The sequence below is a fragment of the Dreissena polymorpha genome, chromosome 6 (assembly GCF_020536995.1).
Source record: "Dreissena polymorpha isolate Duluth1 chromosome 6, UMN_Dpol_1.0, whole genome shotgun sequence".
In the NCBI taxonomy this organism is placed as follows: Eukaryota; Metazoa; Mollusca; class Bivalvia; order Myida; family Dreissenidae; genus Dreissena; species Dreissena polymorpha.
The window spans coordinates 40,538,785-40,557,275 of NC_068360.1; the positions used below are offsets into that span (position 1 = coordinate 40,538,785).

Here is an 18,491-nt window from a genome sequence, read left to right on the forward strand (position 1 = left end):
AAAAATCTGTACTTCTAACAAACAAGCACAGTAATATATGCATGCTAAAATCAAAGCGCTTAAGGCACCGAAGTTGTTCGCTGTTGCATAATCTTAGACGCAACTCATTGTTTCAAACTTAGCAGAGCGACTCTGGTCCCTGGCCGTCTTTACCTTATATGGTAATCATAACCATATATGTCACAACACAAACATCTATAAATAAACGTTACGAATGAGTGTAATATGACCATATATGAAGAAAGCGTAATCAAATAACGTGCGAGGGGTACCGAATGGAGAAACAAGAAAAAAACATCGTTGGAATAATCTCCCCTTTTGATTGCACACGAGCTTTCAAACGGTTGAGATCCGGTATTGTATACGTTTGTGACATTGTTTTGAGATCAAGAAGTCCTTTCGGCGCTTATATATTTCAGTTTTGTTTTTGAACTTGCAATAGCTATCTTTTAATTGTGATTTGGTGTATTTCGACGTTGTAAAGTGTATAATTCAAAGTGGCATTCATTTTCGCGACCAAGTCCTAGTAACTCGGTGTGAGTGAACGAAGGATTTGTGTTTACTTTTCATCTTAAGTTCAACTGTGCGTTTTATTACCCATTTTGTGATCTATTAAAAACACGTGCTTCGCGCATTTGGACACTTACAGTGTGTTTTACACTAGTGCAATAATTGACGCTTTTGATGTGTTTATAGTGACTGTGTGATAATGATATTTGCATTGAATGAACACTTACCAGTGGATTGCAATTTTGAGTGACACTTTAATACTAATTATTAAAAAACAGGTGTTTCGCGCATTTGGACACATTCAGTGTGTTACACACTAGTGCAATAATTGACACTTTTGACATGTTCATAGTGATATTTGCACTGAACACTGACCAGTGTATTGCAATTTTGACACTTATTGATTATTGAAAACTAGTGCTTTTTAACTTGTGTGACCTTTATTTTTATTAAAGCGTGATTGATCTGTTTTGTTTATATTCTTTTTGTGTAGTTAGATACACATAAGACAAGTTTAGTCGTCCTTATTAGTCTTGTTGCAATAGTATTGTTAAGGTAGTATTTGGGTTGTTAAGACTTGTCTTTTTATAATTAGTAGATTTATTACGCAGGCTCTTTTGAACAGGATGCAGTGTTGTGTCAGGAAGCATTTTCCTTTTATTTTTTCAGGTGCCCAAGACAGGAGAAAAGTGAACCGTATTGCTGGGGACTCCAATGCTCATCGGATTAAGGATATTCTTCCTGATGATATAGCTGTCAAATGCCTGCCAATCTCTGATGAGAATATGTAATGACAATGGTATAGAACAGTAATTACAGTTTCAGGTTTGTTTCTATTAATGGTATCACATGTACACATTTTTCTAAACGTTAAAACGAAATGATTAATGAAATAAACAAAAGGTTACCGTTTAAACGGTATCCATATGTCAGTTATAAAAGCGTCATTGACATCGCATTTCCAAACTGAAAGTAATGATTATTTCCAGAAGTTATATTCAGATCATAACCCATTTGGGCAATGACGTCATATTAAAACCAACTGTTCTTGCCGTTGTTGAGTCATTGGGTACACATTTTCTACTTACATGCCGTAGTATTTTATAACAAAGACAAATAAATATTGAGCCCACATTTCTTCAATAAGACTACATCTGTGTAAAATTTTTATTGTTTTCTACCTAACAAGATGTACATAAAAACGAGTATCTGTTTATTAAATTAAAAATGAATGCGGATGAATAAATGTCGGAAAAAATTTTCTCATGCACGTTGTGCTGACGCGCGTCAAATGTTCAAGACAATTCGGGGAATGATCATGCAACAAATAGCTGGAAATTTTTCCCGAGCACTTTGTGCCGACGTGTGTCAAATATTCAAGCCGTCTAGGTCGTACATGGTGTTTTGTTATGTTTACGCTGTTGTGAATAAGGGCCATCTGGCACACATGATACAAATGTATACCGGTCTTTTTTTAACAGCTTTTAATAAGTTTTGCAACATTGTAACGTAATGAACTAAAATGGATTATGTTGATATCAACAGTCGTTTAAATGTTTACTGTTTTTGTAAACATTTTTGAGAAAACACGAAATGCCACCATTTAAACGTGATACTCATAGTTTCTATAAATGATGTAATTATTTCATTTCTTTATACTTAAACAGTTCAAATGTCAAGTCCTAAGCTTCGTATGATAACAGTATTTGTCATCAATATAAAGTTAAACTTATTATGCTGATGTGCAATGATTGGCATCATTGCGTTTTCTAACTAATTTGCATGGTTATATATTTTATTTAAGCGTGTGGAATATTTTACAGATTGTAGGGAATTGTAATTGCAAACTTTTCATTTTAATCTTGAGGCAAAGCATGAATTTTCCCTGTGTATTCATTCATGTATATTTGTGATTTATTTACACAGACATTCGCCAACTCTGTTTTCAAAGGTGCCAAATTTTCTTGTGATCGTTTTCGCCATGCATTGTTGAGAGACTTGCGGAAGATGGATGTTCAACAGCTGTATCTTCATCTAGGCTCAAATGACATTCTTACGAATGAAGCGGTGTTTTACCGGTACATATACAATTATAAAAAAAAGCTTTGATATTTAAATTTAATGTAGTTGTTTCCCATAACTATATAAATTTGCAAAACTAACATTTTACATGGTTTATTCCTCAATGAGTCATGGAAACTTGCAATCATTTTAGAAGTGTTATCTAGTTTCTAATTTATAAATAAAGTATTTCACAATATTTTCTATTATCCATGTTAATTTGACATTTTATGCTCCCCCAAAAAATTTGGGGGGGAGCATATAGTCGCCGCTTCGTCAGTCCGTCTGTCCGTCCGTGAACAATTTTTGTCCGGGCTATTTCTCAGCAACTAAAGGCCGGAATTCAGTGAAACTTAATGGGAAGCTTCACTATTAAGAGGAAATGTGCATATTATCAGCGGGTTTTGGTCGGATGATTTGTCACAGAGTTATGGCCCTTTTAAATTTTTTATTAACTGTACATATAGTGCAATTCTTGTCAGGACTATTTCTCAGCAATTAATGACCGGAATTCAATGAAACTTTATGGGAAGATTTACTACCAAGAGGAGATGTGCATATTATCAGCGGGTTCTGGTCGGATGATTTTTTACAGAGTTATGGCCCTTTGAAATTTTCCATTTACTGTGTATATAGTGCAATTCTTGTCCGGGCTATTTCTCAGCAACTAATGACTGGAATTCAATAAAACTTTATGGGAAGCATCACTACCAAGAGGAGATGTGCATATTATCAGCGGGTTCTGGTCGGATGATTTTTTCACAGAGTTATGGCCCTTTGAAATTTTCCATTGTACATATAGAGCAATTCTTGTCCGAGCAATTTCTCAGCAACTAATGACGGGAATTCAATGAAACTTTATGGGAAGCTTCACTACCAACAGGAGATGTGCATATTATCAGCCGGTTCTCGTCGGATGATTTTCCACAGAGTTATGGCCATTTGAAATTTTCCATTGTACATATAGTGCAATTCTTGTCCGAGCTATTTCTCAGCAACTTATTACATGAATTCAATGAAATTTTATGGGAAGCTTCACTACCAACAGGAGATGTGCATATTATAAGCCGGTTATGGTCGGATGATTTTTCATAGAGTTATGGCCCTTTGAAATTTTCTAATAACTGTACTTATAGTGCAATTCTTGTCCGGGCTATTTCTCCCCAACTACTGACTGGAATACAATGAAGCTTTATGGGAAGCTTAACTACCTTGAGGAGATGCGCATGTTATTAGTGGGTTCTGGTTAGATGATTTATTTACAGAGTTATGGCCCTTTGAAATTTTTAAGTTACTAAACCATCCATTGTATTATTTTGTCCAAAGTTATGCCCCTCAAGACGTTTCCTTTTATCTGAATATATAGTGCAATATTGTGACAAAAAAACCTTTGTGGAGCATCACCCGTCTCAAACGGTTTCTTGTTTCATTATTTGCTGTCTACAATTAATTTTACATGAAATAGCAAATGTTTTATTTATGCGCATAATATTAACAATATAATTATACATATTTGTTTATGTAACTATTTTGATAGGTAAGTCAGTCTGCAAAGAAAAAGAACACATTTGTATATATTTTACTCCACATTTTTTATGCCCCCTTTCGAAGAAAAGAGGGTATATAGTTTTCGCACTGTCTGTCTGTCTGTCACACTTTTCTTGTCCGCTCTCTAATTCAAATAGTTTTCATCTGATCTTTACCAAACTTGGTCAGAAGTTGTATCTAGGCAATATCTAGGTCAAGCTCGAATATGGGCCATGCCGGGTCAAAAACTAGACCATGGGGTCACTTAGTGCATTTTAAGGTTTAAGCATGGTGTCTGCTCTCTAATTGAAGTAGTTTTCATCTGATCTTTACCAAAATTGGTCAGAAGTTGTATCAAGACAACATCTAGGTCATGTTCGAATATGGGTCATGCCGGGTCAAAAACTAGGTCACAGGGTCACTTAGTGCATTTCAAGGATTAAGTATGGTGTCCGCTCTCTAGTTTGGGACTTATTTTGCATTTCTAAATTAACGTTTTTTATGCCGCCGAAGGAGGGCATATAGTGATCGCACTGTCCTTCCGTCTGTTTATCTGATGTCTGTCTGTCCGTCCGTCACACTTTGTGTTTAGGTTTCGAAAAATGCTCATAACTTCTTTTGTCGCTTCAGATGTAACATTCATATTTGATATGCATGTGTACATGGACAAGGCCTTTCCATACGCACACAAATTTTTACCCCATGACCTTGACCTTAGGGTCCGTGTTTAGGGTTCAAAAAATGCATTCAGATTTCGAAAAATGCTCATAATTTCTATCAAAGCATTTATTGGGGGCATACGTCATCCTATGGAGACAGATCTTGTTTAACAATTTAATTGAAAATAATATGTTATCAACATGAAGTGTATATATGCAAGATCACATTCCCAGTGACAACAACTCTTTAATTGTTGACTGTATTTTAGCTGGACTATTATATATGAAATATATATAGTGGAGCTATCCTACTCACCCCGGCGTTGGCGTTTCCGTGAGCGTGCAAATGATAAAGTTTGCGTACTACTTCAAATATTTTCAATGTCCATTGACATATTGCTTTCATATTTTGCATACTTGTTTACCAACATGATCCCAACCTATAAACAAGAGCAGACCACTGTATCAAGCATTTTGACAGAATTATTGCCCCTTTTATACTTAGAATATGCATATTATTGATAAATCTATGTTAAATTGTGCGTACTACCCCAAATATTTCCTATGTCCTTTAACATATTGCTTTGTTATATTGCATACTTGTTTACCAACATGACCTTTAACCTACAAACAAGAGGAGACCACTTAATCAAGCATTTTGATAGAATTACGGCCCCTTTTATACTCAGAATATGCATATCATTGATAAATCTATGTTAAAGTTTGCGTACTACCCCAAATATTTCCTATGTCCTTTGACATATTGCTATTATATTTTGCATACTTGTTTACCAACATGACCCCAACCTATAAACAAGATTAGACCACTGAATCAAGCATTTTGATAGAATTATGGCCCCTTTTTTACTTTGAGAATTGGACATTTTGCTTAAATTCACATAACTTCTTTATTTATGATAAGATTTTATTAATACTTTGACAAAACAACACTTACCTGAATACCACAATGGATTCCACCCGTGCAATACCAGTGCTCCAGCTAGGCCTAAATCGAAGGGCGCCCCGCCCTGCCCTCCCGAACCTCCGCCCTGACCTTCCTAGGGCCCCCCCTGCCCTTAAATTTTTTATTTTTTTTTATATTTTTTTTTTACATATGATGATTAATAAATCTCTTATTAAAATACATTGTAATTAATTTATTCCTCATTGTAGTAATTAAATTTGAATTGTTTAATGACAATGGGAATAATTTATTCTTACAATTATTGATAACACATAAATTAACATGCATGAGGAAGCATTCTAGAAACGCCCGCGCGCTCGAAAGTGCCCTTTTGACAAAATACTGCGCGTCCAAAGTGCCCTTTTGACAAAAAATCCCCCTGCCCTTTTTAAATCCTAGCTGCAGCACTGCAATACCCCACGCCCCAACCCAGAATCCCTGCCCCACCCCCCCCACCCCAAATTTTTTGTTTTCCTTTTTTTATTTTTGAAAGATCGTCAGATCGTCTAATAAATGACCACACCCCATGTTATACCCCCCTCTCAACCCCCCTACCCCCTCCTCAAATTTTTTTTTTTTTTCCTTTTTTTATTTTTGAAAGATCATCTAATAAATTATTGAATATGAACAATTTCCCCATGATGGCTTACGTTATACTGTCAAGCACTCGAATAGTCGAGGGCGCTGTCCTCTGACAGCTCTTGTTATCTATTTTTATTAATGAAAATGATTGTATTGAAATAATTTCAGAGATGTAGCTGACTTGTGCGATTTGGTGCATCAGGTCAGTCCAGACACTGAGGTTGTCTTTTGCAAAGTTTTCTGAATAAAATACATTGAATTTAGTGGTTTGATAAAAATAGAAAATGCCCAGAGCCAGTAGCACTGACAATTGCAGTGTGATATAAGAAATGGCAAAAATATTTTGAACCTTCTCCCATAACAGATATCTCCCTGTTAGCTAACAAACGTTTTTTTGACTGATAGTTCAGTCACATAAATGTGAGGGGACTGTCAGGATGGTTTTTTTTAAATAATAATTATTGATTAAGTGATAAGAAAATATTGAAATTGTGCTCATTGTTATTTGAACTAACTTTAAGAAAGTATTGAAATTGTGTACATTGTTATTTGAACTAACTTGCTTACATTACGTGCATTTTAAGGATTAAGTATGGTGTCCGCTCTCTAGTTTGGGACTTATTTTGCATTTCTGGATTAACTTTTTTTATGCCGCCGAAGGAGGGCATATAGTGATCGAACTGTCCTTCTGTCTGTTTGTCTGATGTCTGTCTGTCCGTCACACTTTGTGTTTAGGTTTCGAAAAATGCTCATAACTTCTTTTGTCGCTTCAGATGTAACATTCATATTTGATATGCATGTGTATATGGACAAGGCCTTTCCATACCCACACAAATTTTTACCCCATGACCTTGACCTTAGGGTCCGCGTTTAGGGTTCGAAAAATGCTCATAATTTCTATCAAAGCATTTATTGGGGGCATACGTCATCCTACGGAGACAGCTCTTGTTTAACAATTTAATTGAAAATAATATATATGTTTTCTTATCTAAGTTAATGTCAAAGTTCTTGTTTAGTAGGTATTTATTGGTTAAAATGATGAAAAATAAATGTTTAATATATTTTTATGTTTCACAAAGTTTTATATTTAAAGGAGGCGCACAATCGGTGTCCAGAATGCAGGGTTGTTTGCTCCAACGAAGACGCTTTGCTGAGCCACTTCTGCAGTCGCGAAATCAAGCAACCAGAGACTGGAAAAGAGAGTAAAATTAAGCTGATAGGCTCACCAATGGTATGACTTTAAATCACTAACTTGTGTATGCTTGACAAGCATTTTATGTACAAATAAAGTAACAAAAAAAGGAGGTCAACACATGCACTTTCCCATATAAAGCTTTCTGTATCTTTTAGCAACTAATTACACGATTTTGTGTTGACATACTCAATATGATAGTTATAGCCCTATATAACTGGTATGTTCATTTTAGTTAATCTTTCTATTTTATTAAACCTGTTTGTTATAGCTAGATTGCTTGAAAAACACAACCAGGATTATTTTTATGCCCCCGGATCGAAAGATCGGGGGTATATTGTTTCTGTCATTGTATGTGTCCATTTGTGTGTGTGTGTGTGTGTGTCCCAAAACTTTAACCTTCATATTAACTTTTGCAATATTGAACATAGCAACTTGATTTTTTGGCATGCATGTGTATCTCATGGAGCTGCACATTTTGAGTGGTGAAAGGTCAAAGTCAAGGTCATCCTTCAAGGTCAAAGGTCAAAAAAAATAATTCAAAAACTTTAACCAAAACTTTAACCTTCTTCATAACTTTTGCAATATTGAACGTAGCAACTTGATATTTGGCATGCATGTGTATCTCATGGAGCTGCACATTTTGAGTGGTGAAAGATCAAGGTCATCCTTAAAGGTCAAAGGTAAAAAAAATAATCAAAGTGGCGCATTAGGGTGCATTGTGTTTCTGACAACCACATTTCTTGTTAGCATTGTCTTACCCCTGTTACATGCAATGTACATGTGGCTTATTAAATTGGAAACCCTGGTTTGCATGAGAATATTTTGCAAAACATAGTTGAAAAAACATACATGTATACAAACTTAGTCATTACTGTTAGTATAATGAGCACCTCTATTTCTGAATATTTTGATTGGATGGTTATGGGCCTTTATGCGTGTGTCACATTTATGTATGTGAAAGTGTGTAATTAGACAAAAGAATTTATATTTTTTTATTTTTTGGGTAACAATCACTTATTTTAGAGTTAGTTATAAGTAAATCTTACAGATTGCATCTGCTAATCATGAACTCAACGAAGTCGGCTCAAGGAAGTGGAAGGCATGCTTGGAAAATAGAAGTTTCCATTATGAAGGCAAATTTTAGTATATTTCAAATTTGTAACCAAATGATCTTGAATGAAAATTTGATTGAACATTTGTTATCTGTCAAGAGAAACAGTTTGAAGTGAATGAATTAAGTATTGCCTATTGTCTATAAGTTAATTGTGTGACCTGAACCCTGTGAGGGATATTACTTATTTTTATACGCCGGTTTTGAAAAAACGGGACGTATTATAGTTTCACCCTTGGCGGGCGGCGGCGTCCATAACAGTGTCCACTCTCTAATTCAAATAGTTTTCATCTGATCTTCACCAAACTTGGTCAGAAGTTGTATCTAGACAATATCTAGGTCAAGTTTGAATATGGGTCATGCCAGGTCAAAAACTAGGTCACGGGGTCACTTAGTGCATTAGAAGGATTTAGCATTGGTGGCTCTCTAATTGGAGTAGTTTTCATCTGATCTTTACCAAATTTGGTCATAAGTTGTGTGTAAATGATATATAGGTCAAGTTCAAATATGGGTTATGCCGGGTCAAAAACTAGGTCGCGAGGTCACTTAGAGCATTTCATGCATTTCGCATGGTGTCTGCTCTCTAAGTGAAGTAGTTTTCATCCAATCTTCACAAACTTTGGTCAGAAGTTTTATCTAGACAATATCTAAGTCAAGTTCAATTATGGGTCATGCCGGGTCAAAAACAAGGTCAGGGGTTCACTTAGTACATTTCAAGGATTAAGCATGGTGTCCGCTCTCAAATTGAAGTAGTTATCATCCGATCTTCACCAAATTTGGTCAGAAATTGTGTCAAAATGTTATCTAGGTCAAGTTCAAATATGGGTCACGCCAGGTCAAAAACTAGGTCACGAGGTTACTTAGTGCATTTCAAGCATTTAGCACGGTGTCCACTCTCTTATTGAAGTAGTTTTCATCTGATCTTCAACAAATGTGGTCAGAAGTTGTATCTAGACAATATCTAGTTCAAGTTCAAATATGGGTCATGCTGGGTCAAAAACTAGTTCACAGGGTGCATTTCAAGGATTTAGCATGGTGTAAGCTCTTTAATTGAAAGAGTTTTCATCCGATCTTCACCAAATTTGGGCAGAAGTTGTGTCTTAATGATATCTAAGTCAAGTTCAGATATAGGTCATGCCGGGTCGAAAACTAGGTCACTTAGTGCATTTCCAGCGTTTAGCATGGTGTCCAAAACCTTCAAACGGGTGTATCTTGTGACAGTTTAGCACTCTTGTTTATTACATTAAAGCCACACACCTTGAAATGAAATACATGTTACTCAGTACATATAGATGCAATTTGAAAGTGTGCAAAATTGTCATTAAATCTATAGCCTAGTTAGCAAGTAATTTATTTTTTTATATTTTAAAACTGAATGTATGATTTGTATACGTACATGTTCAATTCGAGAAACACAATTATTTTTAAGTTTTAAAGCACAAGAAAGACGGATTTCTACCTTGCAACCACCAGATATATTCTAATTGGCAAAGATAAAATATGTTTCTTATTTATATCCAAATTTACTATGCCAGATATTTCATTTCAAGGTGTGTGGCTTTAAGGAATGTTTTTTAAATGGGTATATTACCAAGATCTGCACAGCCAGGGTGATATTAACCTTCAGATGTTAAAGCTTTCTAAGAATTTTAAGGCTTGCCTTTTATACTTGAAATGATAAATCATTAACATGTTTTGTTCTTTAGGAACATACAAACATTTCCCACCCACCATGTGGATCAAGATGTTTGGGCTGATGATTCTGGGTCGTATGTGTGGACAAGGTGGTCTTCATTACATCATGATGCAGCTGTGTATTCAACAACACGTTAACCTGTCCCAGCGGATGTTGATGCTCTTAAATGATGTTGAGAACAATCCAGGACCGGTACTTTATGACAAAATATACATCGTTTATTGAATAACTATATATATTTATTTTAACATTAAAGTGATTTTTTTCTTGCATGTTTGTGCCTTTTCTTACTGAGAACTATTTTATCATATGTTGGTGATTGAAACCCAGGACCTGTAAGTGCTTCTTAATATTTGCAACAAATGACAAATCATGTTAAGTTTTTGAAACATCTGTTTTTTGTTCAGTTAAAGGACATATTGAACTCACTAATTGCTAAGTTAACTTAGATGCATCAAGTTTTTATTGATGATTTCTACTTTCTGTTGAATCATTATCCTTTCCAAAGCCAGAGAGATATAGTGTTGGCGTTTTCCATCGGTCAGTCTGTCAGTCCATCCATCTGTTTGTTACAAACATTTTAGGGCTTCATATCATGAATTTAATAAGATTTCAACATGGAAAAATAAGTGTATGCCATATTCATACAATAGTGCAAATTTACTTGTTTTCTTTCTTTTTAGATTAGTTATTAACAGAAGAACAGAACAGTAACATACTTTTATTACATTAACAGAGGCTCTGATTAGATGTGTATCTGCGTAAAGAACTCATAGAAAATATCAATATATAGATAAATAAAACAAAAATAGAGTTAAACAAATCATGGTGAAATCCACAATACACACCAAGAGCTATTAGTAGGCTTATCTCCATTGACTTATTTCACAGTAAATCTCTTTTTTTTGCCTTTTCATTAACATTTCAATCAAAAATAACATTTGTGAAAAACTTAGTCAATGATTATAACTAAAGTTAAAAATGTGGACACTGTAAGTTAATTGACTTTGGCTTCCAATCTGCAGTTTACAAAGTTGCTTGTTATAGGAGTATTCGTGCAAATGGATATCCTGCAAGGAAGACTTCCACTCCATAGGACAGCAAGATGCACATATCATCTCTCATGTGGTTCAAGAGAAATGCTGTAGATGGGGAGACTGTACCAAAGTCCTGAGCTTTAATAGTCTTGAAATCCATGAACTTAAACATCTCTATGATGTGAGTTTAGCACTGTGTATGAACTGATGTTGCTTCATTTTCTGCATATCTTTATCTCAGTCTTCTCTAGTTTTGATGGTCAAATACATATTGTCTGCCAGTTTTTTTCCCCCAATACTGCCGTTCATCGTTTGCTTGCATCAAGAGTTTTAAAAGAAATTAAAACTCATTTGTTTAGTTAGAATCTTATGAAAGACTTAAATGGCCATGTTTAATACAATTGTATAACAACATATACGAGCTAAAAAAATAGTTGGAATAATTAATGTATATATGAACATAACAAATTTACTTAAAATCATAGGTCTTGTTTTTGTCTGCCACTATAAGAACCAGAACATATTTCGGACATTCGAGGATTGACTTGCTGTGTTAGAGGATCATCAGGTGATGGAAGAAACCAGGCTTTTTTCGACTCGATGTTGATGAAACCTGATCGACATGCTCATCTTGGTTGAGTAAGCCTGGGTTGAGTGTGTCCAAAAAGTAGGTAACCTGGTGAAATCTTAGGAAAACATTGTAACCAGATCCAGGTTTATTTGACTGACAGACCGATGGACAGTGGGTCAACCGTAAATCCCTTCATGTGAAAACGGTAGGGACAAAATAAATATCACATTGCTCTTCTGAGTTCATTTGTAAAGTTTTATCACAAAATTAAAATGGTCAATGTATTATTTTGTGTATTTAAAAATTATGTGAATATTAAGTTTCATGAAATCTTACTGAGTTTTCTCAATTTTAGCTACTATTCGGACATGGACTGACGGACAAATGGGCAACAATGTCGCAATTTGTATACCAAGTTTTATAAGAATTGTTTCATAAAAGTAACCAATGTGTCTGTTCTATGTCGAGGTAACTACTAGGATGAAATACACAAAAAGATTTTGGTTCACAATAGGGTAGGCTCCGCGTGCCGTGAACCGGGCAACAGCTTTTGTCATTTAACATTTGTGTTTTAATGGCATAAGCTGGCAGATACCCTTTAACTTTAATGATGTTTTCCGATAATTTCTCAGAAAATACAATCTAACAATTTTGATTTAATTTAGATTACTAAAAATTAATATTATATTTATGCCCCCCTTGGAAGAAGAGGGGTATATTGTTTTGCACATGTCAGTTGGTTGGTCCACCAGATGGTTTCCTGATGATAACTCAAGAACGCTTTGGCCTAGGATCATGAAACTTCATAGGTTTATTGATCTCGAAATAGTAAAACGGTTTCTGGATGATAACTCAAGAACGCTTACGCCTAGGATCATGAAACTTCATAGGTACATTGATGATGACTCGCAGATGACCTCTATTGATTTTCAGGTCACTAAGTCAAAAGTCAAGGTCACAGTGACTCGAAATAGAAAAATGGTTTCCGGATGATAACTCATAAATGCTTACGCCTAGGATCATAAAATAAAAAAATCATAGGTACATTGATAATGACTGGCAGATGACCCCCTTCATAGGTACATTGATAATGACTGGCAGAAGACCCCTATTGATTTTCAGGTCACTAGGTCAAAGATTAAGGTCATAGTGACTCAAAACAGTTTAATGGTTTCCTGTTGATAGCTCAAGAATACTTAGGTCTATGATCATGAAACTTCTCAAGTACATTGATCATGACTGGCAGATGACCCCCTTCATAGGTACATTGATAATGACTGGCAGAAGACCCCTATTGATTTTCAGGTCACTAGGTCAAAGATTAAGGTCATAGTGACTCAAAACAGTTTAATGGTTTCCTGTTGATAGCTCAAGAATACTTAGGTCTATGATCATGAAACTTCTCAAGTACATTGATCATGACTGGCAGATGACCCCTATTGATTTTCAGGTCACTAGGTCAAAAGTCAAGTTCACAGTGACAAAAACGTATTCACAATGGCTGCCACTACAACTGACAGCCCATAGGGGTGCATGCATGTTTTACAAACAGCCCTTGTTCTGTGTTAAAATTATGTACACGTCTGCGTTATAAAATATGTTCACATTTGAAATAAAGCTAAAAATGTGTATTGTTGTTATTAGTAATTTGAACCGAATTGCTCTGTGGGAAGTAAAAGTACTTCAACCAGACCTAAATATGTGGGTAATTAAAGAGCACGAGAAAAGATGAAAATTAAGTTAGCTCAACCATTTTAAGCAATATTACTGGGTCACACTTTTTACGATGCGAAACCTGAAGGGTCCTTAGACTATGATGATTACTCACACGAGGAGTGTCCTATTCATTGCTGCCGCATGATCCTATCAGTAACGAATTAACGCTTGTATCGTTAAAGCAAGTCGTATATTCACGTTTATAAATATTTAAATAGAAAATAAAGGTTTAATTGTCGCATATCCACCGCATGATGTGTTTCTTATAAAGTGCACGTATATTCAAACCGAACAATTTTGTCCTTAGATAAAAATATACTACATGTGATCATATGTGGCCTCACAAGGCTTATTATGAATTTATTATATCGCCATCGCAATGAGATGTAAATAGTTCATACATGCACAGTGTACTTTCAACACAACCAAATCACACTTATAGTCGCGTCTTGCGAAAATAGGTCTTAATGCGTATGCGGCCAGCGTAAGTCAAACACGATCTGCGCTATTTCGCAGTGATTGTTGTTAGGTCAAAAACGTGCATGAAGAAGTCCGGATTTCCGCAGTGATTTGGCCAATGCTGTGGGTGATTTCTCTGAAATCAATAATTAAAATATTCTGATTCATTCATTCGGGTCTACAGGCGTGAAATTTCCCCATCATTTAATTGTTTGTTGATAAAGGGTATTTAATGTGAAAAGCTTGGTAAGACAGCTACGCCGAACAACCGAACTAGCATTCATTAATTTGATCAAAATATGCACACAGCAGAATGATTGTGTTTCTTACATGGCTTTTAGAAGAACAGACCATGCAGGCGAGCAGTGAACAATATGATTAGGTTTAGTTGCCCTAACCCTATATACCCTTGGTATGACTTGTGAGTGTTGAACTAATGTGCTACAGCATCACTTAAATACGAACATACGATAGTCAGGTATCCCCGCATAATGACATATAGAATATTACTGGGTAGATACCGCTTGGCAAACTTGAGCCTGGGATAGTCGGTTATACCCGCTTTGTGAAATTAGGAATATAACAGGTTTGATATAGCATTAACAGTACGTACTTGGGGGTTATAGGAAATACCCGCTATATGACTATCCTGTATATAACTAAATGACGTCAAAAATACAACTGATGTGATACGGCATTACTTATACGAGCATAGGGTAGTAAGGTATAACTCGCCTCCTACAAAAATGACCTGATTCGATTTGCTTTGAGAGGCCATGTGCCCATTGTGTATTTTCCATACACCCTGAGAAATTTCCATACACCCCGAGTAATCGGTTGAGATATAATGGATACACAGTAACTGATTGTGTATAGGATATACACCCTCAGTTCCCTTCTCGAGCTTCGCTCTCATACACCATCAGTTACAAACAGTGTAACTAATACGGTATTACTTATAACAGGATGGGGTAGTAGTATATACCGCTATATAACTCGCTAGTATAGTACAGGCTTGATACGGCATTACTTATATACGAGCATTGGGTAGTAGGATATATCCGGTATATAGCTCGCTAGTATAGTACTGGCTTGATACGGCATTACTTATATACGAGCATGGGGTAGTAGGATATACCCGCTATATAACTCGCTAGTATAGTACTGGCTTGAAACGACATTACTTATATACGAGCATGGGGTAATAGGATATACCCGCTATATAACTCGCTAGTTTAGTACCGGCTCGATACGGCATTACTTATATAAAGGCATGGGGTAGTAGGATATACCCGGTATATGACTCGCAGGTATAGTACTGGCTTGATACGGCATTACTTATATACGAGCAAGGGGTAGTAGGATATACCCGCTATGACTCGCTAGTATAGTACTGGCTTGATACGGCATTACTAATATACGAGCATGGGGTAGTAGGATATATCCGGTATATGACTCGCTAGTTTAGTACCGGCTTGATACGGCATTACTTATATAAAGGCATGGGGTAGTAGGATATACCCGGTATATGACTCGCTAGTATAGTACTGGCTTGATACGGCATTACTTATATACGAGCATGGGGTAGTAGGATATACCCGCTATATAACTCGCTAGTATAGTACTGGCTTGATACGGCATTACTAATATACGAGCATGGGGTAGTAGGATATATCCGGTATATGACTCGCTAGTATAGTACTGGCTTGATACGGCATTACTAATATACGAGCATGGGGTAGTAGGATATATCCGGTATATGACTCGCTAGTATAGTACTGGCTTGATACGGCATTACTTTTATACGAGCATGGGGTAGTAGGATATATCCGGTATATGACTCGCTAGTATAGTACTGGCTTGATACGGCATTACTTATATACGAGCATAGGGTAGTAGGGTATACCCGGTATATGACTCGCTATTATAGTACTGGCTTGATACGGCATTACTTATATACGACCATGGGGTAGTAGGATATACCCGGTATATAACTCGCTAATATAGTACTGGCTTGATACGGCATTACTTATATACGAGCATGGGGTAGTAGGATGTACCCGCTATATAACTCGCTAGTATAGTACTGGCTTGAAACGGCATTACTTATATACGAGCATGGGGTAGTAGGATATACCCGCTATATAACTCGCTAGTATAGTACCGGCTTGATACGGCATTACTTATATACGAGCATGGTGTAGTAGGATATACCCGGTATATAACTCGCTAGTATAGTACTGGCTTGATACGGCATTACTTATACGAGCATGGGGTAGTTGGATATACCCGGTATAAGACTCGTTTACCAGCATGGGGTAGTAGGATATACCCGGTACATAACTCGCTAGTATAGTACTGGCTTGATACGGCATTACTTATATACCAGCATGGGGTAGTAGGATATACCCGGTACATAACTCGCTAGTATAGTACTGGCTTGATACAGTATTACTTATATACCAGCATGGGGTAGTAGGATATACCCGCTATATTACTCGCTAGTATAGTACTGGCTTGATACGGCATTACTTATATACGAACATGGGGTAGTAGGGTATACCCGGTATATGACTCGCTAGTATAGTACTGGCTTGGTACGGCATTACTTATATATAAGCATGGGGTAGTAGTATATACCCGCTATGACTCGCTAGTATAGTACCGGCTTGACACGGCATTACTAATGTACGAGCATGGGGTAGTAGGATATATCCGGTATATGACTCGCTAGTATAGTACTGGCTTGATACGGCATTACTTATATACGAGCATGGGGTAGGAGGATATACCCGCTATATAACTCGCTAGTATAGTACTGGCTTGATACGGCATTACTTATATACGAGCATGGGTTGTAGGATATATCCGATACATGACTCGCTAGTATAGTACTGGCTTGATACGGCATTACTTATATACGAGCATGGGGTAGTAGTATATACAATGGCTGTTTGTAAAACATGCATGCCCCCCATATGGGCTGTCAGTTGTAGAGGCAGCCATTGTGTGAATACGTTTTTGTCACTGTGACCGTTGACCTAGTGACCTGAAAATCAATAGGGGTCATCTGCCAGTCATGATCAATGTTCCTATGAAGTTTCATGATCCTTAGTTTCATGATCCTAGGCCTAAGCATTCTTGAGTTACCTTCTTGAAACCATTTTATTATTTGGAATAACTGTGACCTTGACCTAGTAACCTGAAAATCAAGATGGGTCATCTGCCAGTCATGATCAATGTACCAATGAAGTTTCATGATCCTAGGCCTAAGCGTTCTCAAGTTATCATCCGGAAACCATCTGATGGACGGACCGACCGACCGACATGTGGAAAACAATATACCCCCTCTTCTTCGAAGCGGTGCATAATTAGAGAGCGGACACCATGCTCAAAGTTTAAAACGCACTAAGTGACCCCTTGGCCTTGATTTTGACCCGGCATTACCCATATTCGAACTTGACCTAGACATCATATAGATACAACATCTGATCAAGTTTGGTGAAGATCGGGTAAAAACAACTTGAATTAGAGAGCGGACACTTAATACGGACCGACAGACAAGACAGGCAGACGGACCGACAAACTTCGTTTGTGGGGGTATAAAAATGTATTAATAATGCTACTAGTATTTCATTTCTGCGTATTTTAGTCTTATATACAATATGTAAAGTTTCTATTAAGTGCATTATTCCAATTTACTATTCATGACACTAACTTCTACGTTATAAACAAATACTTTCAGATCATTTGCTGTTATTTGTAACTGAACGAGCAAAGAAAAAAATCTTACGTTTTGAATAACTAATAAATCCTTCCAACAATAAGCATTTTTCCTTGTGACTTGACTTTCACTGGGAATCAAACCCAGATCTCCGACTTACTTAGTAAGTCGGCATGTTTTCTTTACACCATGAAAGCGATAAGTTGAAGGAAAAAGCTAATCATTATGTACACAAAATATATTTAACGGATAAAATTTTTAGAAGTCTTTTTCCTACAAGTCTGTATTAACCATTTGACCCCCATGGCATGGCCAGTTTTATGCTAACACAATTGTGTTTAGTTTTACTACATTTACACGATGCTTTGCTGAATACCAAATATCTATGCAGTCAGATTCATAGATAATTTTCCACTTTTTACATATAAGGAAAACAAGATACTACAAAGCAGGGTTAATTAAATTTGGACTTGCTCACATTTTGGCAAAATGACAATTTTCCAAAACAATCAAATTATTGAACAAGAGCCCTAAGGTGCTCAACTGTGACCAGAAGTAACTAAACTATTCTGAGAGGGTGTAGTTTAGAATAATAAATGAACTTAATGAAAAATATGTAATTTGTAGACAAATTATTATTTATAAACTTGACTTTGCTTATCATTACAGCAAATGTTTT

General features: G+C 36.2%; 2 protein-coding genes across 5 annotated transcripts in view; one reads left to right on the forward strand and one right to left on the reverse strand.

Moving 5' to 3' along the window:
• The window catches only part of LOC127834966 (ankyrin-1-like), a 43,080-nt gene that overhangs the window by 14,872 nt on the left and 9,717 nt on the right, over positions 1-18,491 (reverse strand). The gene's annotated exons all lie outside the window — the stretch shown is intronic.
• Positions 194-11,824, forward strand: LOC127834976 (uncharacterized). 4 transcript variants are annotated; one of them, XM_052361144.1, is made up of 8 exons: positions 194-354; positions 1,180-1,335; positions 2,437-2,588; positions 6,472-6,505; positions 7,397-7,534; positions 8,547-8,631; positions 10,316-10,497; positions 11,353-11,824. In XM_052361144.1, the coding sequence occupies exons 3-8, from the start codon at positions 2,518-2,520 to the stop codon at positions 11,548-11,550; spliced, it is 708 nt and encodes a 235-aa protein (XP_052217104.1). In that variant the 5' UTR covers positions 194-354; positions 1,180-1,335; positions 2,437-2,517; the 3' UTR covers positions 11,551-11,824. The 4 variants fall into 4 exon arrangements, with proteins under 4 accessions (XP_052217104.1, XP_052217103.1, XP_052217101.1 ...); XM_052361143.1 differs by having other exon boundaries at positions 2,462-2,588; XM_052361141.1 differs by having other exon boundaries at positions 1,180-1,309.

Excerpts from the sequence above, each read along its gene's own strand:
- LOC127834976 (XM_052361141.1), top strand. Across the intron at positions 6,506-7,396 it reads TGTGCGATTTGGTGCATCAG|GAGGCGCACAATCGGTGTCC; the intron begins GTCAGTCCAGAC and ends TTATATTTAAAG. Across the intron at positions 10,498-11,352 it reads TTGAGAACAATCCAGGACCG|GAGTATTCGTGCAAATGGAT; the intron begins GTACTTTATGAC and ends TGCTTGTTATAG.